At 44.4% G+C, this 26,888-nt stretch overlaps 1 protein-coding gene across 5 annotated transcripts in view; it reads right to left on the bottom strand.

Moving 5' to 3' along the window:
* Positions 1 to 26,888, bottom strand: part of LOC146773073 (uncharacterized) — a 682,875-nt gene that overhangs the window by 376,118 nt on the left and 279,869 nt on the right. For 3 of the 5 annotated variants that reach the window (XR_014972166.1, XM_085638325.1, XM_085638326.1), the window contains one exon: positions 5,422 to 5,497. The exons of the other annotated variants lie outside the window; for them this stretch is intronic. Coding sequence is in view for 1 of the 3 variants with exons in the window: in XM_085638326.1 (XP_085494452.1) it covers positions 5,422 to 5,497 (76 nt within the window). In the remaining 2 variants the exon portion in view is untranslated. The remainder of the gene's footprint in view (positions 1 to 5,421; positions 5,498 to 26,888) is intronic. 5 annotated transcript variants of the gene reach the window in all.

Below are 26,888 nucleotides of genomic sequence, written 5' to 3' on the forward strand. Positions count from 1 at the left end.
AACAAAAACGAGATTGGACTTCACAGTCAGTACATATATATGGTATGCCTGACCGAGATGATTGAATCTCGGTTGCTTAAGACAATGGGATATTGTTTACTGTCATCGCCAGGACCTTTATGATGGGTACAGGCAATGTAATTCAATCGTCAACGTTTCGACCCTCAAGACTGTGGTGCTTTTAAGACATCTTAATGGGTCTTTATCAGGCCTGGAAGGTGAAGCAACCTGGAGTCGAATTTGTAACAGATGACTTAAAAGATGCTCTTCCAATTTATAGGGGCTTATGCAGACGGCCGAGTAGCTCACCTGGACATAAGAGTCCTCTAAAAAGAGTGACTCCTCAAGTGTGATAAGTTACACATTTTATCTGGTGTGTACTGTATTCAATAGCCTCGATTCTCAACAACGGCCTTCTTTGTGGAGCTTGTAAGAAACAATTTGTAACAATGCCAGGTTCACACCGGCTAGTAAGGTGTTTAGTTGTCTGGCTAATGGATCTAGACTAGCTAATGGGAGATAATGGTCATTATGTAAAGTAATTGCCCAAATGATGCAGATTGAAGTCCCCTGTTAGGATTACCTCCCGGTCTGCATGGGTGTGAAAGAGATCATTTAAGGTCGCACAAAAGTCTAGTGCTTTTGGTCTTCTCTATGTACATGTACATATATATTAAGTCATTTTTTATACTGCTCACCCAACTTTAGATGGTCAAGTTTTATCACCCGGAGAACCTGCTTTGAGTTTTCAGAGCAGCAATTTTTACCCTTAACGCCATATCCCCCCAGATGGTCTACCCTACTTGTTGGTTTTATAGCCTGTTGATTAATTGTGTAAAACCCCTCTATCTGATAAGGGTGTATGGCCCATGTCTCTTGTGTGCAAATAATGTCAGCAGTTTTTACCTCCTCCCCAGTCTTACGCTTTAAAAGATGTGCACGGCTACTTCCACCCCTTGGCCTCTCTGCTCAGAGTAAAGAGATAGTGACAGTGATGTGCGGTCAGTCCATATAAACAATCAACACGAGCTTTCCTGGCTCTCCTCCTCCTTTAACGTGTATGAGGAGAGGAGGTTGGTTAGAGGTTTGGGCTTCAGGTTGAAGCACAAATTCTAATTCAGATTTAAATTGGCATCAAGTCTCCTATTTGCTAAGGTGTGCAGTGGAGCCAAGATTGGCAGCTATAGCCTCGGTGCCAGCCAGTCACTGTGTGCTGGGATATCTTAATTGCACTGTCTGTCAGGCACTTAAGCTCCTTACTGCCACCCCTGCCCTATAGGAGCTGCCCCCTCCACACTCACAGTCTCACACTCCCAGGCAAGTGTTGTTGGGGGCCGGTTGCACGGCTGAAGGGGGCCCTAAGTGCAGTCTGCAGTTGCAGACGGTACCAGACCCGCGACCACGACCGCAGGACCCGAGGGTGAAGAGCGGGACCCGCTTGAATCAGATCTAGCACGGAGGGGACAGCGGACTCCCACACTACCATGGTAGCGCCCCAATGTTCCTGGTCGCCGAGAGCCAAACCGAAGAGTCTAGTCAGCTGTGGAACCAAAGGCCGCCGTCCGCACTCCGCAGGCTCCTCTCTGCGTCTTCCTTCAGCACGGTGAAGTGTCAAGAATAGTAAGTAAAACTAATGAAATCGTTATACTTAAATTTAATATATTTATTTCCTAAATACAAGACCCGCCACAGGTGGAGGAAGAACGGAACTCACAGGAACGCCGTCAGAGGCAGAATGCGTGAGTCAGAGGGTGACGTAGATTAAATAACAAACCAACATTCGAAATGACGTGCGTTGGTAACAACCAATAGGATAACAGATAAGCCCCCGGTGCACGAGGAAGAAACTTAATACAATATACAACATCTCCCTTTTTTCATAAGACGAACTCAATACATAATAAAGTCTCTAAATCTGTTGGGAATGCTAGTTGCTCTGCCAGAGCTGGTGCAAGAGCCTTCTACATGACTAGAAGCACACGCTTCATTGTTCTCACTACGGATTACATTTTCTGCTGCTTCCCTTGGCTCTTGCTTCTCTAGATCAGCTGATGTACCCATAGTTACACTGTGTTGAACTGTTTCTTTTCCAACCATCTCTTGCATAGGTAAACCTGAAGTCTCTTTTGAAATAGAGTTATCACTGGTAGATTCTCTTACAACTGATGGAGAATAGTCTTTTTCGTTTATATTAAAGTCAACCCATTTATCACATTGATCCGACTCTACACCCTCATTAAATGGACATGACATGAGTTCTTTCTGTCCATCCTTGAGCTTGATGACATCACTTTTGTTTCTCCATCCAAATTTATGGAGTCGAACAGAACCACTAGAGGCCTCAATAACTTCACTGGGTTCATAATACTTTGACTCTCCCTTATGCCTGACAAAAGGTTTCTTGACAATGACCCAATCACCCTTGCCAATCTCTTTTACAACAGCTCTATGAATCTTGTCATGGTATTCTTTAGATTTAATCTGTTGCTTTACGATCTTGTCTCTCACTTGGAGGTTGGAGTCATCTAACCTTGTCACTTCCTGCATACGGTCCTGAATAATAGCAAACTTAGGTGAAACAGCAGAGTTGCCCTGCCGTCCTCTCATTAGGAAAAAAGGCGAATAACCAGTTACACTATTAACTGTATTGTTGTACATATAAACTCTTTCACGAGTAAAGTCAACCACTGGAAATCCAGCCGAAATTGCCATCTGAATGCCATCTTTTAGAAAACGATTGACTCTTTCCACTTGACCATTGGATTTAGGCGAATAACAAGGAGTCTTTTCTTGACATATACCGTTTCTCTTCAAAAATGTGACCATTAACTCCGAGGTAAGCTGTTTTCCATTGTCTGAGACTAAAACCTGCGGAAAACCTTCCAAAGAAAAACATGACTCCAAGAATTCTATTACACATTTGGAGTCTATAGATGATACAAATTTGACATATATCCATTTGCTATAATAGTCACATAAGACAATTACAAATCTAGAATTTTGCTCTAATACACTAAAAGGACCTGCAAAATCAATAGCCAGTTTAACCCAAGATGAACAGGGAATATCGACTAATTGCATTTCTTGAACTCTAGGCTTCCAATGCTTATCTGACCTCAGACAAATGGAACATTTTTCTACAAACTCATTTACATCAGAGTCCAATCCAGGCCACCAATAATATTGCTTCAAAATTTTTTTTGTCATGGTTGAGCCTAAATGGGAGTTATGAGCTAACTCAATTAGATGTTTTCTTATTTTTGTGGGTGGAACCAATAAATCTCCCCGCAAAACAAAACCTTTCTCAATGCTTAACTCTTCAGCTACTTGTACATACGTTTTTAATGCATCATGTACATTTCTGATAGGCGGCCATTTGCTTAATATATACTCTTTTACCTTGTTTAACACTGAATCTTCATCCATGAGACTTAACCATTCCGATTCTTTACATAACTGTTCCAATTTGTTAAAACTGTGAACAAATGACACTACACATTCAGTTTCTTCTTCCACTTCTGTCTCTACATTGTTCAATGGAAGACGTGAAAGGAAGTCTGCACTTACGTTTTTCTTACCTGCAATATGTTTAATAGTAAAATTGTATTCCTGAAGTTTAGATAACAACCTTACTAACCTTGCAGAAACTTTACCGTTTCCCCTACCGCAACCATCCATTAAGAAAGTCAAAGGTTTGTGATCTGTGATCAACTCAAAACGTTTACCCCATAAATACATTTTGAGTTTATCAACAGCCCAAACACAAGCAAGGGCTTCTCTCTCTATGGTACTGTAATTACGCTCTGCATCCAATAAACGTCTGGATATGAATGCGATGGTATGCACCTTACCTGCAACTTTTTGAGAATAAACAGCACCTATGCCAACAGAACTTGCATCTACAGTGATGATGTTGATACCATCGGGATCAAATGGTTTCAACGTTGGGGCTTTAACAATAGCTTCCTTGATTTTTGTGAAAGCAAACTCTTGACTCTCAGACCAGATATACTTCTCTCCTTTACGAAGCAACATTCTCAAAGGCTCAACTAAATCTGAGTAGTTTTCGACAAAACGTGAGTAATACTCACTGAGCCCTAAAAATGATTTAAGAGTATCTTTATCCGTAGGTTTTGGAGCATCTGTTATAGCTTTGACTAAATCTAGTTTAGGTTTAATACCATTTCCACTCAATACATGGCCCAAATATTCAATTTCAGTTTGAAGAAATTTACATTTGTCTTTAGCAACTGTCATGCCTCTCTCATTTAACCTGTTAAGGACTGTATCTAAAATTTCATTATGTTTCTCAATAGTATCAGCATGAATAAGAATGTCGTCCTGAAATTTCTGAACACCAAACACTCCTTCTAATACACATTCCATTAACTTTTGAAAGACACTGGCTGATGAAGCTAAACCAAAAGGGAGTCTAACGAACCTATAAGCACCCAATGGAGTAATGAAAGTAGTTAAATCCTTTGAGTCCTCCGATAATTGCACTTGGTGATATGCTGACTTGAGATCTATCAAGGAAAAATAATTGGAACCCTTAGTAGCTGCAAGAATCTCCTGGATTTTGGGTAAAGGGAAACAATCCACCAAAATATTTTTGTTTAACGGTCTCAAATCAGCACATAAACGAACTTGGCCATTCTTTTTTTTAATAAGAACTATGGCAGAAACCCATTCTGCTGAATTAGTCTGTTCGATCACCCCTTCCTCAACTAATTTGTGGAGAAGTTTTTGTAAATCAGACTTTACAGATAACGGAATTGGTCTTACCTTATGCTTAACTGGTATAGCATTTTTCTTCAACTTTATGGTATGTTCAAACCCCTTGACACAACCAATGCGGTCTTCAAAAAGAGCCTCATATTTACTCAGAATTGATTCAACTTTGTCTACAGGCGGCAATGAATCAGAAAAAGAAACTGCATGAACAAAATTTTCATCCAACACAATAGGATCATCGGCACCTGGTTTGAGAAAAATTCCCAGTCGCGCCAGATCCTTCCATCCTACTATATCTCTACCCCGCTCCGCAACATATACCTTAGTAGAAATAATTCTTCCTTTGATATTCAGGTTATCTTGAAAATAACCCAACATATTTATATCAAAATCCCCAAAAGCTTTGGGATTGACATCAGAGGCTAATAAATCAGTATTAGGCCAAAATTTTCCATACTTAATGTCAGAAATTATGGTAATTGGCGAACCTGAATCCGCCATGATATTAATTTCCACATTACCTATGTGTGCAACACCAAGAGGACCTTTTATGTCATCACTAGGATCATCAACTGTCAAAACAATATTAGAGCACATATCTTCATCAAAATCATCAACAGAACTAACTTTGACTTTTTGAAACTTCTGAGCCCTAAAATTGTTGCACACACCAGCAAAATGTCCTACCTTAAAACACTTTGTGCATTTTCTTCCCTGCGCAGGACACCCTTGAAAATCCGCCTTATGATTCTTTGAACCACATCTAAAACAAACAAAAGCATTTACATTTGGACTTTTGCTAGTTTTCCCTTTTTTGTCATAGCTAGGTACATATTTTTTACGCTCTTGAACATAAAATACGTCATTTTTTACATTTTTATCGGAAGAAAGTTCTTTTGTACTTTCCAGCGAACGCTCTATACCCTTAGCAATGTCAATTGTTTCCTGTAAAGAAGGATTTCTACAAGCTAACAACCTTTCCTGAATTTTTTTTTCATAACAATAAAAAACAAATTGGTCTCTAATATGTTCATCAACCATGTCGTTAAATTCACATTTTGTTGCCAAAACTCGTAAACAAGCAATGTACTCTTCAATAGTCTCATTTTCTAATTGTTTCCGTGTTGCAAAACGATGTCTGCCCACCATAATATTTGGTTCTTCTCCAAATTGTTTCTCTAAACGTTTTACCGCTTCTTGGTATTCATTCATAGGAATAAACTGACCAGGAGGTACTTCAAATTCCGGCAGGCTATCAAAAATTTCTTGGCCTGCTGCACCCAACAACCCAAATAAAATGGCTTTTTTCCTCTCTGGCTCATACTTCTTTCCATCTATCGCAATTAAATAATTCTCAAATGCCCTCAACCAGTTTTTCCATTTCATAACTGGTTTACCTGGATCAGATAAGAAAGGTGCTGGTGCACTGATATTTGAATTTTCTGACATATTAGTTTTAGAATAAGTTTCCTCTTTTTTAAATTCACTAGTAATTTAAAAAAAAAAAAAATTTTTTTTTTTTTTTTTTTTTATAAAGTATTCAGCTAAAAATATGAATTGCCAAAATTTAGTTGAAATAAATGAAAATCCTACTAGTATAAAGCTATTCTACAAATTCTCCTCGTTTTTCCCTATATGTTATAATAAACACCGAAGAAAATAATTGCAGAACAGATCTCCTCACATTAAACTGCCAGCAAACGTCTTTCTTTTGGAAAATTGCTCTTAAAATGGAGTCACGCAACGTGAAAGCGTAAGAGTGGGCGTAGGCACTACGTCACAATAACTGTCAATTACCTCAGGACGTTGAAAGGAAACCGTTACAGCTGTGCACAAGAATGCGTGCGAACGTGTGGAAATACGTCACCTACGATGACAGTTACAGCTGAACGTTGAAGGAAAACCGTTGCAGCTGAGCAGAATGGCCGTTATTTTACTAGTGATCGATGAAAACACCTCAGCCTACAGTGCGACAGGAAAATATGCACATACACGGCGATTAGTAAATATTTTAACTTCCATGCCGTGACGATAACGTAGTAACTTGCCTTAAGGATCAGTTTGAAGCGGACATCACTCGATAAATACTTTTAAGCATCTGTTAGCTCCGTCAACAAAAGACTACGGCATAAAACGAAGAAATACAAATCCAATTACTAAAGGATCAAGCAGAATAAAGCAGTAAACAGCAATAACTTGCCTTTCAGAATACTGCAGAAGTCCTCGAACACAGTGGACGCTCAGAAGCACTTCAGCATGACGGGTCTTCACTCGATACTCGTATCCCGTACCTCGTCGCCAATTTGAAGTGTCAAGAATAGTAAGTAAAACTAATGAAATCGTTATACTTAAATTTAATATATTTATTTCCTAAATACAAGACCCGCCACAGGTGGAGGAAGAACGGAACTCACAGGAACGCCGTCAGAGGCAGAATGCGTGAGTCAGAGGGTGACGTAGATTAAATAACAAACCAACATTCGAAATGACGTGCGTTGGTAACAACCAATAGGATAACAGATAAGCCCCCGGTGCACGAGGAAGAAACTTAATACAATATACAACACACGGGTCTGAGCGAAATCGCCGAGGTGGCGTCTTTGGCGCGCAGACGCTCAGGTGAACAAGCGGTGTGGGCACGAGCACGACGTACAGGCACGCAGCAAGGGAGGAGCCAATCTCCAACAGTCACAACTTGTGGAAATAAGGTTTCAGCTAATAATTATCATTTGCACATCATTAAGAAACATATCTTGTTCTTTTTCTTTTTAATTTCCATCACTGTTATGCATTTTTTTGTTTACATTTGTATTTGTCTACCCTTGCGCTGCGCGCCACATTATACATAACAATCACATTTCAGAAGTACAAAAAAAGTAATTCATTTGCGCTCAACTCAACTACTGATATGCTTGAAGTATTTGTACTGCCGTTTAGCAGGACCATACAGCCTTACCTTTCGTGCTCCCCGTGCTATAGCAAGTTTGTCACATAGTTTACTTCACAATATTCTCTATTTGTACTTTGAATGAAAAGTAAACACCAATCCATATGTTAAACAAATAAGAACCAATATGTTAGAAGACGCAGCCTGACACTTGACCTCTGCCTTTGAACGCACAGGAAATGTTGTAAGATAAAAACAAAATGTAAAGCCATCTTTATTGCTCGTTCACCTTATGAACTCCCGCATTGTAATTTTTGAGGGCGATGTAGCGCCCTCAATAATAGCTATGATGGCGTTCATAAGATGAATGGTGGTAGGTAGGGTAAATATTTTAATGTTTAGGGTAGATGTGGATTTTCAAGTCAGTTGTTGGTTTGGTTTTCAAATCAGTTTTCATTTGATTTTCATTCATTTACTCACCTTTGTCCCATTGCCCCTACCCCTGGCTTCCTCTTTTGTGGGGTCTGGTCAGCCCACGTGACTTACGGCCCCAATTCCCACTCTAGCAGCAAGCAGTGGTCCTCCCAACTAGTGCCAAATGCTGCAGCTCCCTTGTTACCAGCCTTTTATGCACATGGCATGTCACAATGGACACTCTTTCACATGTCATTCTTACATCACCATTTTGTGGGAGATACCATGTTTTTCCAGGGTAGAGGGAGAGCAGGGCAAGGCACTGACACATTCCAATTTCTTGACGAGGTCATGTATTAAGTAAGGAAGGTGTATTGAGCCATGGACCGGAAGACGGGCCTGTGCTCCCTAACATGCTACCTCAATTGTGGTCTCTGTTTTTCTCTCTAAGGCTTTGGTGAATCTCACTTTTGCAGGCTCACAGTAACTTAGTTCTCATGACAACAGTGCAGGACCTGTGATATCATGATGTTCCATTTGTGGAGCTCTGTTCCTGCTGCTGCTGCAAAGGGATAGATGCCAGTGGTGCTGGAGCAATTCCCAGTGGGGACGCTGCCATCAATGTTACATCACTGAAGTTATATTGATTGTGAAAAATCCAAGGGTCATACAAAGAACAAGAATAGCAAATGAACCACACCAGTTCAGCAGGAGAGGGATATGTAGCCAGTGGTGCATTTGGAGCATATTGTCACCATTATATTACTAAAACATGATGTGGTAGCGCACTGTAGTTTACAGGAAACACTTTTTCCATTGAAATGGCAACACAATTCGCACTGGCATACAGTTTTACTGATAAAACTATAAAGCGTACAAAGAATAATGTGTTGAGATCGAGTTTCATCAAATATTGATCATTTGCCCAACACCAAGTAAAGTGTCTTGATTGGCTTTGATCCTATTAAATCTTTGTTTCCACTACATTTTGGTATTGCAAAGAAGTGCTTCATTTATGCTTTCCCAACTGCTGGTGATGGAGCAAGGGCTTATATAAAAGAGACTTGCTCGGATGCAATCCTCTCATGTAACTCATAACACTGTATTAATAAAGTATTGTGTAAACTAACATGCACCTCATAAATTTTTTTTTTAGCAAGATGAAGCTTGCATATGTGTTTTATTAACAAGTAATCCGAGTGAGACTTAAAATGGCTGCTAACGCGGGAAACTGTACTGCGCATGTGTCAACTGCATCTACACAGTATGACGATCTTTCGCTTGGAGGGAATTTTCTGCTGCTGCGCATAAGTATCTAATATGGCCGTTTGAAATCTCACATCTGCCTTGCTGAAACTAAAACATGCTATGTACTAAATGCTAATGCGGGGAGAGCTATTATAAGTAAATGGGGTTAGAGTTGAGATAGGTGGTATACAGTGAAATCATTTTATCTTGGAATTTAATATGTTTTCTTTTGACCTCTGTCAAGAATTCCTGTCATGCGAGGGGAGGAAAACGGTAACCAGCGAAAACGGATTACATCTCCCAGGATGCTTAGCGGTTGAGAGGTTATGTAAACAGGAGAGCTGTTACATAACTCAAGGAAAACACGCCCTTATGTAAACAGGAGAGCTGTTACATAACTCAAGGAAAACACGCCCTTATGTAAACAGGAGAGCTGTTACATAACTCAAGGAAAACACGCCCTATAAAGGGAGGAACCGGGAGGTACAACGCTGTCGGATATTGTGTTTACACCGACGTACCTGCCTAGTGAAGAGCAGTGTTCCGGAGTGGTGCTCCAGTAAGGCAAGAACGGAGGTAGTTCGAGTCGTTACTCCCTGGGCTGTGTCTTGCCCCATCGTCACCTGTGAAGGACCCGGAAGCTCTACCGGATAACCATTGAGCTGCGCTTTTTGACTCGGCTGAGTCAAAGCGCAGTGGCGCTTTTGCTGGTTGGAGTCGTAACTCCCAGCCCGACTAGAGATACAGGGACTGCCAGCTGTAACGCACACCAGGAGGTGTTTGCCGCGTTACAGACTCGGAAGTCCACAGGATCGATCGAGCGGCTGCTCTCGGTTCAGTCTTCTTTGCTTGTGATTGGGGTATCGGTGACGCATCACCAGGAGGTGACTCCGCGTCCCGGTGCAGTCTGAGGAAGAGGTTGAGCGGCTGCTCCCTTCAGGTAGAGACCCCGGCTGGGTGTTTCCTTGACTCCTCGATTCTCCCCAACGCTCTTCGTGCCCCTCACAGCCTACCGATTGGCATTGTCGGCCATTTCATTTCTGCCCTCTGTTGGCATACGCCGGGATCGGCGTATATGCAGAGGACGGTTAGGACCATCCGTGCTGTGGGCTGGTAACGTACTTAGCCTGGAGGATTCCAGTGACTATAACCTTTGTTTATTCCTTGTATTATTTGTGCCTTCATTAAAATAACTAAACCTTCACAAGTGGTTGCGTTCTCATTATCGTGTCTGTTAAACGATCCTGAGACGTTCAGGGCGTTACAAAATATCCGACCTTAATAACACTAACTGTCTCCCCGTCGATAACAGACATGGCAACACTTGATGATGTGCTGGCTGCTTTAGCGACCGTGCAAATTGAATTGGCTGCCTCCAGGCAAGAAACAGCCGATGTAAAAGCCAGACTGGATGCTATCCAATTGGACCCACTCACGCCCAGCACCTCCCTCACGAACCAGACCCCTGCGGTAGTAGTGGAAATGCCGGTAGCCGTCCCCTTGGCAACACCAGAGAGGTACAGTGGGGATCCTAACACAGTGCAGGTATTCCTCACACAAGTGGCGCTACATTTATCGTGCAAACCAAGGGCGTTCCCCACGAGTCAGGCTCGTGTGGCTTTCCTTATATCCTATTTGGCTGGAAACGCGGCACAATGGGCCGTACCTCTGGTGAGCAGGGACGACCCCATCTTATGTGATTGGGGTGCTTTTCGCGAGGAATTCCTGAAGGTCTTCGACAGAAGGGCTGACTCGTACACGGCGGACCGTGAAATGCTTGAGTTGAGACAGGGATCCAACGACCTGGTGCAGTATCTCAACGCGTTCCGAAGGCTGGTTGCGGAAACCAAGTGGCCTGTTGCTAAACAGACGGCGCTCTTCCATCACGGGCTGTGCGATGAGCTCAAGGACGCCGTGGCTCATATTGACCCACAACCCAAGACATGTGAGGGCCTTATCAACCTGGTAGTACGGCTGGAACATAGGCTAAGTGAAAGAAAGGGGGATCATGGGAGAAAAGGAAAATCCCTTCCATCCTATGTGACAGTGGGAAGTCCTGAAACTTCCACCGCATCCAAGGGAGAACCCATGGACATCGGCGCAATACGAGCGAGCCTCACAGCCACGGAGAAAGAGTCACGCCGTAAACAAGGATTGTGCCTATATTGTGGCAAAAAAGGCCACTACGTACGTGAATGCCCTGCCAAACCGAAGACGTCACGTTATCGGGCCAACCGGTCGGTAACAGCCGTGGTGGACGTACCGGCGGAAAACTAGAGGACTCCCAGACCAAAGAAGGGGCATCTCGGAGTCACTCATCCATCCCTTCACTTTCCAACTCGGTCACTAAGGGACAACGACACCTGTTTCTCACGGTGCACGTGGGAGTGCATGACCAGTGGATACCCGTTGTGGCCATGGTGGATTCAGGGGCCACTGGCATGTTTATGGACCACAACGAGGCATGCAGGCTAGGGCTAGTGCTTCTTCCCAAAGCTGTACCCGAAGACGTCTATGCTGTAGACGGAAGGCGATTGGTGACGGGGCCCATCGGGCAGCACACGGGGGTCCTTCCGATGAGATGTGGGAGGAACCATTTGGAACAAATCGATTTTAACATCATCCGAGCGCCCCAATATGGCGTCATATTGGGATTGCCGTGGCTACAGAAACACAACCCCTCTGTGGATTGGCCAACACATCGCATCGAACTGACGTCACCGTATTGCATCCTGCATTGTGGAATAAGAACGGAATCCCTTGACGCAGATGAGAGCGGGAGTCAGACGGTGGCTACAGCGGCAGAAAAAGATGTGGTTCTCCCCCAGGCTTATCACAGTTTTGAGGATGTATTTGATGAGGTGAAGGCGGAAGTGCTACCACCACATAGACAGTTTGACTGCCAGATCGACCTGGTGCCAGGGGCCAGCGTTCCCAGCGGCAGGCTGTATGCCCTGACGGAGCCTGAAAACGTGCATCTCCGGGGGTACCTGGATAAACTCCTCAAGCTAGGATTCATCCGCCTGTCCAAGTCTCCGGCCGCCTCGCCACTCTTCTTCATCCCGAAGGCTAATGGGGAGCTGAGAGCCTGTGTGGACTTTAGGGCATTGAATGCGATAACCGTAAAGAATCGGTACCCCTTGCCTCTCATCAGTGTACTTCTGGAACAGGTCAAGAAAGCTCGTATCTACACCAAGTTGGATTTGAAAGGGGCATACCATCTGGTGCGCATGAGGGACGGAGACGAGTGGAAGACCACCTGTAAGACCAGGTTCGGCCTTTTTGAGTACCTCGTCATGCCGTTCGGTCTGTGCAACGCCCCGGCAGCCTTTCAGTACTTTTTGAATGAGGTATTCAGAGAGGAGTTGGATATCTACGTGGTCGTATATATCGACGACATCCTCATCTATTCGTCCAGTGTGGAGGAGCACGTACACCACGTCAAAGCTGTGCTCCAAAAGCTGAGGGAAAACATGCTGTTTTGTAAACTCAGCAAGTGTGACTTCCACGTCACATCCGTGGAATTCCTTGGAGTGATGCTGAGTCCAGAGGGACAGGAGATGGCAGAACGAAAGATCAAGGCGGTGAAAGAATGGCCGGTGCCCCAAAGCGTGAAGGACGTCCAAAGTTTCATTGGCTTCGCCAACTTTTACAGGCGGTTTATAGATGGATTTTCAGGATTGGTGGCCCCAATCACACAGCTACTTAGGAAGTCCAAGGAGTTTGTCTGGTCCCCTGAAGCGAACAAAGCCTTTGAGGCCCTGAAAAGCGCCTTTGGTAAGGCGCCGGTGTTGGCTCACCCCGATCCGGATCTCCCCTACGTGGTGGAAGCGGACGCATCGGATGTGGCGCTGGGGGCTATCTTGTCCCAACGCAACCACGACACAGGGGTGCTTCATCCCGTTGCGTACATGTCCCGCAAACTCAACGACGCCGAACGCAACTACCATATTGCGGAGAAGGAGCTTCTCGCAATCAAGGACGCCTTCACCGAATGGAGGCATTGGTTGATGGGGGCAAGACATGTGGTATCGGTGTACACGGACCATCGGAACCTACAGTTCATGACGGCCACAAGACACCTTTCTCCCAGACAGCTGCGGTGGATGATCTTCTTTGCGGGGTTCAACTTCCGCATCACATATCGGCCGGGGACGGAAAACCGGAAGGCGGACGCCCTGTCCCGTCAATCTGCAGTTAAGGAACCATTGCCTGCGACCGAGCATTCCATCATTTCCCCGAGGATGGTATTGGGGGTTATCCAACCGGATACTTTCCTGAGGGGCATAAAGAGAGGGATCAGGTCATTCGCATGGCGGAGGTGGCTCCTCAGTCACAGAGAATGGCAGCTGAAGGACGGGATACCCCTGAAGGGCAGGTGCCTATTGATACCCACGCCTAGGCTAAGGAAACAAGCATTCATCTGGTGCCATGACTCTCCATGCGCAGGTCATTTGGGCTTTGAAAAAACGGTGGCTAGCATGGGACGGCATTTCTGGTGGCCAACCATGAGAGTGGATGTCAGGAGGTGGGGACAGGAGTGTCCTACGTGTGCTACCATGAAGGCCGACCATGGCCGAACCCAAGGGCTCTTACATCCACTTCCGACCCCGGATAGACCATGGGATAGCATATCACTGGACTTCGTGGTGGGCCTACCGGTAGACCAGGGGATGACGGCAATACTGGTGGTGGTGGATTACTTGACGAAAATGGGGCACTTCATCCCCTGCAAGAGAGTCCCTACGGCCGGGGAATTGGCGTCACAACTCCTAAAGAATGTGGTACGACTGCATGGATTACCTGGGGTGATCGTGTCGGACCGGGGATCGCAGTTTACTGCGCAATTCTGGAAGACTTGGTGCACTGCGCTGCATGTTAAGACCGCCCTGTCCACCAGCTACCACCCTCAAACGGACGGCCAAACCGAGCGCCTGAACCAAACGCTCAAACAGTATCTGCGATGTTTTGTGGACCAGGGCAGGGAAGAATGGGTCGACTTGCTATGGGTTGCAGAGATAGCCTATAACAACGCCACTCACAGCTCCACACAGTCATCTCCGTTCTATAGCAACTATGGCCAACATCCCAGGTTCTTGCCATTTCTACATCCGTTCAGAGAGGACAGGATTCCCGCCACAGCGGACAGGGTGGCACACATAAAAGACACGTTGATGCGCTCAAGGGCTGTCCTAATAGAGGCCAAGAGAAGATACAAGGCTGCGGCAGACAGGAAGAGAAGGCCCGGGCCACTGTACCGCACTGGAGACTACGTCTGGATATCCACAAGAAACATGAGGTTTCGAAAGAACAGTGTGTTCCATCCCAAGTACATGGGCCCCTATCGAATTACCAAGTGTATGGGTCCCGTGAACGTGAAGGTGTGCTTGCCCCAGTCATTGCGGATACACCCTGTCTTTCATGTATCATTGCTCAAACCAGCACCCTCCAAGCCGTCTGGGACACCTAGGCCGGTATGCGTGGAGTCGGAGGTGGAGTATGAAGTGTCGGGCATACGGGCGTCTAAATGGCGCAGGGGGATGCTGTGGTACCTGGTTGCGTGGAAAGGCTATGGCCCGGAGGAGCAGTCATGGGAACCGGCTGAAGGGGTTCATGCTCCGCGCTTGGTCTCCTTGTTCCATCGGCGTTTTCCTGCCAGCGCTGGACCCGTGGGGAGCCGCTGAGAGGGAGGATGTACTGTCAAGAATTCCTGTCATGCGAGGGGAGGAAAACGGTAACCAGCGAAAACGGATTACATCTCCCAGGATGCTTAGCAGTTGAGAGGTTATGTAAACAGGAGAGCTGTTACATAACTCAAGGAAAACACGCCCTTATGTAAACAGGAGAGCTGTTACATAACTCAAGGAAAACACGCCCTTATGTAAACAGGAGAGCTGTTACATAACTCAAGGAAAACACGCCCTTATGTAAACAGGAGAGCTGTTACATAACTCAAGGAAAACACGCCCTATAAAGGGAGGAACCAGGAGGTACAACGCTGTCGGATATTGTGTTTACACCGACGTACCTGCCTAGTGAAGAGCAGTGTTCCGGAGTGGTGCTCCAGTAAGGCAAGAACGGAGGTAGTTCGAGTCGTTACTCCCTGGGCCGTGTCTTGCCCCATCGTCACCTGTGAAGGACCCGGAAGCTCTACCGGATAACCATTGAGCTGCGCTTTTTGACTCGGCTGAGTCAAAGCGCAGTGGCGCTTTTGCTGGTTGGAGTCGTAACTCCCAGCCCGACCAGAGATACAGGGACTGCCAGCTGTAACGCACACCAGGAGGTGTTTGCCGCGTTACAGACTCGGAAGTCCACAGGATCGATCGAGCGGCTGCTCTCGGTTCAGTCTTCTTTGCTTGTGATTGGGGTATCGGTGACGCATCACCAGGAGGTGACTCCGCGTCCCGGTGCAGTCTGAGGAAGAGGTTGAGCGGCTGCTCCCTTCAGGTAGAGACCCCGGCTGGGTGTTTCCCTGACTCCTCGATTCTCCCCAACGCTCTTCGTGCCCCTCACAGCCTACCGATTGGCATTGTCGGCCATTTCATTTCTGCCCTCTGTTGGCATACGCCGGGATCGGCGTATATGCAGAGGACGGTTAGGACCATCCGTGCTGTGGGCTGGTAACGTACTTAGCCTGGAGGATTCCAGTGACTATAACCTTTGTTTATTCCTTGTATTATTTGTGCCTTCATTAAAATAACTAAACCTTCACAAGTGGTTGCGTTCTCATTATCGTGTCTGTTAAACGATCCTGAGACGTTCAGGGCGTTACAACCTCTTTACTAGTTCGTATTTGGGCCTCTGAGAGATGCTAATGGTTGTACAGCACGTGACTCCTCACGCATGCGCAGTAACAACAAGCTGAGAAGCCGTGATGCAGTGCTTGAAATTCGTCCAAGGCCATCACTGATACATGGCCTGGGAACCTGATGGACATCCTGAAAGCTGAATGAAGGCAAACATCAAATGTATACATTGTTGTTAATAAAGATGTGAATATGGGTGGGAAATAAAGCTTGGGAATAAGATTTAAGGGGCGGGAACATTGAACAAAGATCTAAAGAAACTTATTAAACTTAGCATGGTGTGATGATCACCCCCACCTTGCCTGTCCAATCAGAATTAGGGCTTCCATGAAACTGAAACATTAAGGGGTGGTACATGCCATTAGAAAGGTATAATTGAGGTAGTTTAGTTAGTTATGCTTGTGTTGCCGAGATGCTGAGAGACCGGGATGCTGTCCGAAAGCTGAGTAAATGCTGAAGAAGAATCGATTTCCAGACTTAGAATTTGAGCCAATTAATTAGAAGAAGATCGTGGAAGAATTGAGGAGGCACATAATAGAAGATGATCGCGGAAGAATCGAGGAGGAAGATAGTGTCCGAGAGGGGAGCGACGCAGGCGTCCTATCTAGAAGAGGTAATCTATCCTGTCCTGAAGTCTTAGTCACCTGATCTTTCCCAGGGGACCATCCCAGCTCCTTGGCCAAAGGGTTGGTTTCAACACCATCCTAGGTAACTATAATTCTGGGTAGTATGTCATTGTACTGCTCTCTCTATCCTCTCCTTTTTGAAGTACAGTCATTGTGAAATATCAATTTAATATAGGTGACAGAGTAAAGAATTAATATATTTTTCTTCCCAGGAGAAACGGAGTTTGTACTGTATTCTTGTTTGGCTCACATGAATTAACTAGATAAACATTTCAAACTTCTCCCGAGTCTGTGGTTATTTCAGAATGATAAGGAATATAAATAACCCTGATGCCATTTCACCATCAACTAGTTTCAACTATTAGGTCCATTGACCAAGAGGAAATAACTTTTTGATCAGTGAAAGATTAGTTACATTTGGACAGGTAACTAATCTCATTATAAAATTGACCCCAGCGATATTTACTAGCCTATGTGATAGTGTGTGTGTTTATGGGCCCAAGTGAGTAAATGGTGTTGGAGTACCTAAGGTTGGTAACCCGCTGGATCCGTTTTCTGGTAGCAGAGCTATGGTTTATATTGACTAGTATGGTGATTAGTGACTATAAATTTATGTTTTAACAAACCCGTTTGTGTTATGTTTTCTGTTGTCTGGAAATTCCTGGGAATGGGTGGGGGGGGGGGGGGGGCGAATGGAAGCCGCACTGCAGTGAGGTTACTCGTCTGTTGGAATAGCACTGAGAAGCTATGCAGGGCTGGCAGTGTTAAATTAGGTACTATTTTTCTGTGTAAGAGTGAGAGTAATTGATAGCAAAGAGTTCGCTGATGAAACTATGGTCTTATATCACCTAGAAAGGGTAACACTGAAGGAGTAACAGGTTCATCTGAGCTTGAGTGAAGAGTAAACGGAATGTCTTACTCGTAGCAAAAGAAACCAACTGTCCTTTGGTTATAGTGGAACAGAGTAGCCAATGATTTTCCATTGTTATTAATGAAATTTTGATGCAAAGATGTAAGAAAAGAAGTTTTCGTTTTACCTTGTGAAGGGAGAGTCAGTTGTCGGAGTTGCACGGATGTCACTGAGAGCCGCGCTGGGATTGGCTGAAACAGCAGGTGTGTGACTGACGCAAATTTGTAAAGGAGGGGTCAGTAGTGAGGAGTGATACTGACGTCACAGAAAGTCCGCGCTAGTATTGGTTAGACGAATAGTGTGAACCTGAGCTGGATTGGCCAAAAAGAATAAAAGCCGCGCTGGGATTGGTCGAAACTCGGAGTGTGAGTAAGAATCTAATTGGTTGCCAAAAATAGAAGCCGTAATACTATTGGACAGAGGAGTTTGTATGTGGAAATAGGATCCGACATTAATAGGGAATCGCCCAGACAGGAGATATTTAGGATGTGCAAGAGACGAATATATAAAAAGATCATCACCTAAAATGTACAGGGAAAAAATAAAAATATTGTTTATGCAGAAAATTGAAAATTATTTAAAAAAAAAAAAACCCATTAAGACTAGAGAGGGAATTCTTATCCCTCCACCGAAGACACCTGCCTCATTTATGATGATGGAGAGAGGCTACCATACCTGTGTGTGGTTAGAAAATTGGATAGAATACACTAAAACTGATGGAGTGTTAGCTTTCCAAGAAAATGGTACGTTCAATGGGAGAATTCTTCATAATTTAAGAATGCGGATGAAGAGCCCTGACCTAGATTAACACAATATGAGGCATTAGAAGAATGGGAAACTGAGGCATTTGAGCGCGACAGATCCAGAAGCAGTAGGAGTTATAGGGGATTTTTCCCTAGACAAATGCGTGATTTACGAGAGAGCCAGAGAAAACAATGAAGATAAGCAATGATTACGGAAGGACCGTATCCTGTATTAATGGCTGAAGAACAGTCAGGGAGCAAGTGTACAGAGAAAACTAAGCATTTGACAAGGACAGGTTATGGGGAATCAGAAGATGAGTTTATGGAGGACATCCTAACGAAAAATCCGCCATCATATCAGGAAGGACCAAGTTTAACTACCCCGAGTGCCCCTGTTTTAGGAACACCTTTAGTTCCACAAGTGATACATGATTCAATGAATGGAAGGGTACTTCAGGAAAAGGACAGAGAAGCAATAAATAAAAATAGAGAAGAATTAATACAGAAAATAACCCAATTGCATACACACCCTGAAGCATTGACTATTCCAGTGACTATAGGTCCTGTTGTTCCATTTTATGGGGGTAAAGCGAACAGTCTCAAACCACCAGTCATGCCAACTCATACCATTGAATCCAGAAAGGAAAATATAATAATTGATGATCAAGCCAGTGAGTGTGATTCTGTAATTTCGCTAATGGATTTACCGATAAAAGGACAAATAAATGACACCCCTTGAAGAGTTAAACCTAGCTGTTCAAAAGAGATATATTTAGAAACATCTACAGGAACCAAAAGTACCACAATAGTGTCCCCAGAAGAATTGGAGAGATGGGCACAGGGAATGGATAAACCAAAACAACCAATGAAGATTTTAGATTTTTACAAACTGAAAGTAGAAATGGAAGAAATTATACCTATAAATGTGGGATTAGATTGATTAAATGCTTACAGTGAAGAAGAATTACTGTTCATTTGTAGAAGTATCACTAGAAACACGAAGATATTTCATGAAATATTGACAGATCTTGCCTCTGAAATGGGGATTGAAATAGGGAGATCAAAAGAACTACAGAAGCCATATAGAGCAGAATTTACTGATAAAGATTTGGAGAATATGAATGAGTCCGGAAGAAAATTACAGATTAAGGAATTAATGACCATATTACAAAAAATGGGGAGATTTAGACAAATGGAGAGCTAGATGGATGAGGAAAAAAGAAGAAGCCCAGGCAAATCGAACAACATCTGAATTCTTATTGAAAGAATCTAGAAAGGCAGAAAGATTGCGTCCAATGAGAGATGTTCCAGGAGGAGGATATGTACATGTTTCTTGGACTCGGCAAGATATTTTGTCATTTACTAATGATTTCCCAAAATTAAGAGAAAAACTCGTTGAATGGTACCGGCAGGTTGAAAGGTTTGTGAAGATTTCGAAGGTTTTGTTGAAGGATTTGGATGGTCTATTTGCCATAGTGGTGCCTGTTGATTTATGGACAGAATGCAAGATCACAGTTGATTGGCCTAGTGAAGAATACCCGAGAGATGAGAAAACAGGAGCCCCTTCAGAGGAGGTAATGAAGAAATATCACCAGGTGACCACTTTCTTGAAAGGGAAAATCCCACCAAAAGAAACAGATTGGGTAAAAATAGATTGAACAACACAAGAAATAAATGAGACTGTACATGCCTATTATGAGCGTCTGTTACAGGTGTTCAAGCAGTATAGCGGATTTGAGAATATCGGTGACAAGGGCATGGGACATTTTGTATATCATTTTGTGTCTGGTTTAAGACCAGAAATCTCCCAGATGATTCAGCAGCACATGTTGTGCTGGCAGGCAAAACCTATTGATGAAATTTTAAAATATGCCAAGTATTGCGGAGATGACATTAATAATAGACTTAAAAAGTGAGAAGAAAAGGTGATGTGGGCACAAGTAAAATTGGCAGAACATCAAGAACAAAAATTAAATAGTCAGAATGATGATCAAGTGAAAGGACAGGGTCAGAATGATAACAATGGGGGAAAACCTAGGGGACGGATGAGTAGAGAGGAAGCAAAGAAGAAATTTCCTTGTCATGGGTGCGGGAAATTGGGGCATTGGAAGAACGAGTGTAAGAATATTCAGAATAATAATGGCCAAAATCAAAATTTAAATCCACAGACGCAGAATGAGGTAATAATGAGTCAACCACAGCAGGTTGTAAAACCACAGAGTTAGTTGCCACCTGCCCTTATGCCAAATTTTGTGTACAGAGCGGACACCGGATTTCCAGGAGAAAGAGGTAAGAAAAGTTTTGTAAATTCACAGTTTCTTTTGCAGGACAGTCACCTTTTTGGAGAAGATCAATGACGGTGCCTGAGAGGGGGGAAGAGGGCGCACTTGGTGCATCCTACCCGGTAGATCAGTCAGGTCCATATATTGATGGGAAGGTAGAAGGAAAAGATATTACCTTTTTGTTGGACACTGGTGCTACCCATTCTACTGTGAGAACAGCAGACATCCCAAACCTACCTCTCTCGGGAGAAGCCATCCAAGTAGCAGGCATTACAAATTAGATCCCCAATCACAGAACCCATGGAGGTGCGCATTGGTAATTTCAGAGAGATGCACACATTTGTAGTGTGCAGTTCTAGTGCAGTAAATTTACTAGGAAGAGACTTAGTTTGCAAAATGAATTGCGTAATTTTTTGCACACCGGATGGTGCTGCAATTCAGACCCCTGATGAAGATAGTGTCTATAAAATAATGCTGGCAAAACAAGGTACAGAAATAGACGAGATGTATGAAATGATGACAAAAGATGATTTACCAGATGAACTGAAAACCATGGTGAATCCAGAAGTGTGGGATTTCACTGGAAAAGAAGTAGGGTTAATGACAAATGTAGACCCAGTGAAGGTGACTGTAAAGGAAGGTGCAGTTTACCAAAATACTAGGCAATACAAAATGAGCCCCGAAGTTAAAGCAGGTGTTGCTGCAGAAATTGATCGAATGGTTAAACAAGGTATTTTAAGAGAAATAATGAACAGTCCTTGTAATTCACCTGTGAGAAGTTGGCCTGGTATATGCTGCTCACTAATTCTAGTGATCACCTTGTACCATGCCAAACAACCCTTATGGTGGTGGTTGAAGTCAACCTTGATAGACCAGCTATCCTAGTGGTAGCGTAGACAGTGCAGTCTGCAGGCTAAACTCTTGAGGGCATGTGAAGCCAGCTGTTTTACCATATGTAACCTCCTTGAATACCAAATGAAAGGACACCACACAGATATATATTCAAAATATATATGTGTTTATTTACTTAAAAGTATCCCCTATACTCTTTATGAGCACAGAAGCACATTCGTTAAAACAAGGCAGTGTTTAAATACACAAAAGTTGCACAATTATGGATGGGCCAGGTGGCCAGCTAAACCATATACTAAAATAGTGGTATAAGAACCACGAATAGAAAGGAAGGAAGGCCTAGGGCCTTGGGAATCGCTGGGACGACAAGGAGCTAGCTGTAGTTAGTGACCAGGAGGCCCACAGGATGCGTGTGCAGTGTCAAAAGTTACACGCGTGCACCTATTGATTTCAATGGGTGCGTAAAAGTCACAAAGTTAAAGGAAAAGGAGTCTTCCGGATGGACCAGAACCTAACAACTTTAAAGCTAGACACTAGAGATGTTTCTCTACCCAGGAGCACCGGAGTGCCAGCGTTACCTCACCCACAGGAAGCGGGTGCATAGGGGTCAAAGTGCGTCGGGTTTCGTCGTGCAGGTCTATGGAGCCTGAGGATGAAGATGCTGCAGGCGGCCAGGCAGGAAGAGTTTGGGTGGATCCAAGGGTGGATCTGAAGTGTAGACGACCTGTAAGCAGAGGGGACAGTGTTCAAAGTCACTAGCCAGTGACCAGCGTGGAACCAGGAAGGAACCAGGCGATGTCGGGTGCCAACAGGTGAAGAAGGCAAGCTTGTCTCCGCAGCCACGTGGAAGTGAAGGGATCGGCGATGACCAGGAGTCACTCACGAGCTGCCCCATGAAGGCTCTAGCTGATAGCGGTGTCGGCTTCTTGATCGGAGCAAACAGGCCTTGGCTAATGCAAGCCACGCAGGAATCGATGCAAGCTTGGTGCTCTAACCAGCAAGGTCAGAGGGGCTGCTCCTTTTTACAGGAGCAAGGGCCAGTCTGGAGCAACCAGACCAGTGGTGTTGTTTGTAGATTTCGTCGCCAAGATGGCCACTAGCCAACGGGCCAGTAACCGGGATGACGCGTCGAGTGGCAAAAAGCAAAAGGGCCCCACGCAGATCTCGTGGATGCTGGAGGGCTGATCTTTGGTGCAAATGCTGCTCGGTGTTGGGGCTTCTCAGGGCCCAAAGCACAGCGTTGAGGATGCCTCAGGTGCTGCGCAGTCAGCTTGTCGTGGACGTTTCAAGATGGCCGGTCCCACGTCTCTCGGTGCCTTCACGGGTCTCTTCTTTGCAGGGACTGTGGATCTAGCTCAGAGATGTCTGGGAGTCTGGGTCTTGTCGGGCTCTGGGCTCGGTCTCCGGCGGGAGGCAGCGGCAAAGCAGTCGTTGAGTTGCTGGATGGTGCCTGTATTCACAGGGTGGTCACTCCTTGGCCACAAGGGAGATTCTCTTCAGTCTTCTGTGCAGCAGAACGTCGAAGTCCAGTAGTTCTTCTTATTTAAGTCGAGTTTCAGGATGATCTGAAGTTTTGGGACACAGCTCCTACTCTTATTCCAAATCTAGGGGCCGGATTACCTGCTAGGTCCCTCCTCTGGGTGGGACCAGGAAGGGGGGTGGTTACAACCCCTGTCCTTTGTCCAGTTTTGCGCCAGGACTTGGGCTGGAGAGCCCCAGCTCCGGTTTGAACTGGCATATGCACAGGGACACCTTGTGTGCCCCAGGCATGTCTCAATCTATTCAGCCCTCCCTAACCCACTACACAAAATCCTGTCTGGGGTGGTGCAAGCACCTCCCCTGACAGGAAACCCTTTGTCCACACCTCCCAAGCTGGAAGGACTCCCAGCAGCAGGAGGGCAGACTTGTGTCTGTGGTGGCAGCATCCATTTTGTGATGCTGAGGCTCTGTTTAACTTTACCCGGGTTTCAGGTTAGGTACATGTCGTGTCCCTCTAGAAGGGTGGAATGCTACCCCCGTCACCAGAACTGGCGAGGGGGTAGTATTCCAAATCGTATGACACCTTACTCGACATGCTTTGATAAAGCCAAACCAAAGTTAGCATTTGACCACGAGGTACATAATGCACTTAAGAGGATATGGTATGGCAATATCATGAAACAGCTAAAGGACGTTGTTCCGAAAGCTGCAGACAGGCTCAGCTCATGCCAGAGCACCATCTCACATGAAACCATGCACTCTGCCTCCAGGATTGTTAAGGCCTGCCATAGGAGTGACAGATAGGTTACCATGTGTCCATATATGTTAGATATAGATATACTATATCTAAGTAAGAGGTGATTACACTAACTTACCCCAGCTGAGTGATCAGCCAGTTGTGTCAATTAGTGAGGCCAGGCCAGGGGTGGCATAATACATGCTGAGGCCTTGGATACACCTATGCCCTGGGTACCTGGGGTACACTGTTACAGGGTCCAATAAGGTGAACCAGTTCCAATTGGTAATGCACCTAGTGTGCATTGGCATTACTTTAGGGAGAGAGCAGCAGGGCTGTGGGTCTGATTAGCAGGCCCACAGCCACACTAAGTCATAAAACCAGTGAAGCAAAAGCAAAAATTTGGGGTGACCATAGGATAGCAGACCCTACTCTCCTACATCACCTATAATTGGCATTAAGAAACCTAGCGGAAAATACAGAATAGTTCAAGATTTACGAAAAATCAATAAAATTGTTGTGCCTTGTTGTCCCGTAGTGCCAAATCCAGCAGTGATTCTGTATTAAAATACCATGGAATGCAGGATTCTTCACTGTAATTGATTTATGTGAAACAATTTTTTCTATTCCTTTACACCCAGACAGCCAATACCTTTTTTTGTTTAAGTTTGAGGACTGTATTTTAGTCTGGAACCGAGTTCCTCAAGGGTACACAGAAAGTCCATCAATATTCAATCAAATTTTGAAGAAGTGTTTAGAAACTTAAGTGACACCCAGAAAATCAGTTCTAGTACAGTACATCAATGACTTGTTAATAGCTTCAAATTCGCAAGATGATTGTGTTGGTGATTCAATTGCCTTCTTAAATCATTTGGCGGATGGGGGACACAAGTATCTCCAGAAAAATTGCAGTTTTGTCGAACCAGAGTCAAACATTTAGGACACCAAATAGAAAGAGGAGTGAGAAAAGTGACCCCTGAAAGAATAAAAATAATAAAGCAAATGCAGTTACCACAAACTCAGAGAGAAATAAGGATGTTTCTTGGCGTAGTGGGATATTGTAGGCAGTGGATTGTAGGTTTCTCTTTGTTAGCCAAACCCCTAATACAAATGACACGTCAGCGGGCAAAGGACCCAGTAGTTTGGGATGATAAAAGCATAGAAGCTTTTGTGAAATTACGGAATTGTTTGTGTGAAGTTCCAGCTCTAGGTATGCTAGATTATACAAAAGAATTTGCACTCTTTTGTTGTGAAAGAGAAAATTGTGCCCTTTCAGTGTTAACCTAACGACATGGTTTGATGAGACATCCAGTAGCATATTTTTCTGCTATCTTGGACCCTGTAGCGTCAGCATTACCTGGTTGTTTAAAAGCAGTAGCTGCTACTTGCACGAGTCTAGAACAAAGTGAGTCGATTTTAATGGGACATCCAGTAAAAGTGTATGTTCCACATTCAGTCGAGATTCTCCTACCAAGAACTCAGATGCAGTACCTTGCCCCTAGTCGAATGACTAAGTACAAAAGAATCATTTTAGGAGCAGAAAAGGTGACCGTGGTCAGGTGTACTATACTTAACCCAGCTACCTTATTACCAGATGTACGTGGGGAAGAAGAGAGAGATGAAGTCGAGCATGACTGTTTGGACGTTACTGAATTATGCACCAAGCCCCGTCCAGACATACAAGAAGAGCCCCTGAAAGAAACTGAGAATGAGCTATTTGTAGATGGCTCATGAATGAGACATGTGGAAGGAGGATTAAGTGCTGCATATGCTGTATGCACATTGGCTGTAATAGTCGAAGCAACCTATTTACCAGGAGTCAAGTCTGCACAAGTAGCGAAATTGATAGCTTTAATTAAAGCATGTAAAATTGGGAAAAATTGGAAAGTAACCATTTACACTGATAGCCAGTATGGTTACGGGGTTGTGCATGACTTTGGCCAGCTCTGGATGTAGAGGGAATTCATGACTTCTTCAGGATCCCCAATTAAAAATGGAAAATTTGTGAAAGAACTGTTTGAAGCAATACAATTGCCAAAAGAAGTGGCGGTGGTCAAATGTGCTGCGCAGCAGTCAGGAGATGACTATGTGGTAGCTGGTAATCGATATGTTGACCAAGTTGCCCAGTACTGTGCCAGGAATAAAATGCCACTAAACAGGAAAATTGAAACAAGTGGAATCAAATGCCCACTTATGCTACTCTCAGGAATAGAAACATGGGAGGAAGTAAGACAACTGCAGGATGAAGTGGAAGTGAGTGAAAAGGAAGAGTGGATAAAGGTAGGATGCCAGAGGAGAACAGAGGATGATGTATGGATTTATCTAGATGTTAGGCCAGTAATGCTAGATTGTTTACTTTCACAAATGGTCAGAATGTATCATGGAGACACACATGTAGGCAGGGATGCCATGATCAGGCTCTTTAGACAAGATTGGTATAATCCGAAGTTTAGAGATCCTTTGACAGCGATGTTTAACCTGTCAACAAATAAATCCAGGCAGGAAAACAGTGGTCAGTTGGGGAAGAATTGGTAAAGCAGAAGGACCATTTGTAAGGTTGCAGGTGGATTTCGTACAATTACCACCCTGCAGGGGATTGAAGTATGTCCTTCTTATTCTTTGTTTGTTTTCCCGGTGGGTGGAGGCATACCCAACTAGGAGGAATGACAGCATAACAGTTGCCAAACTGATGTTAAGGGAGCCCATTCCACGGTTTGGTTTTCCAGTAACTTTGAAATCAGATAGAGGATCTCATTTTAATAATAATATAATTCAATTAATCTGTGAAGCATTTAAAATTGAGCAAAAACTGCACTGTGCTTATCGCCCAGAGGCTTCTGGAGTAGTGGAACAAATGAATAGCACAATCAAAACAAGACTGGCAAAGGTGTGTGCATCCACTTCACTGGAATGGCCAGATGCATTACCTCTTGTTCTGATGGGACTCAGAAGTATTCCTGACAGAAACACAGGATTGAGTCCCCATGAAATTCTCATGGGAAGAGCAATGAGACAAGCATTTATACCAGGGCACAAACTGTTGAATATAACTGATGATCTGGTATTAGACTATTGTAAAGGATTGTCTGACCTTGCGTTCTGTCTCTCATCAGGTCGGAGAAGACGCAGTTGCCAGGCAGCCGAATCAAGCACATGATCTGAATCCCGGGG

Source organism: Triturus cristatus, chromosome 12 (genome assembly GCF_964204655.1).
Source record: "Triturus cristatus chromosome 12, aTriCri1.1, whole genome shotgun sequence".
NCBI lineage: Eukaryota > Metazoa > Chordata > Amphibia > Caudata > Salamandridae > Triturus > Triturus cristatus.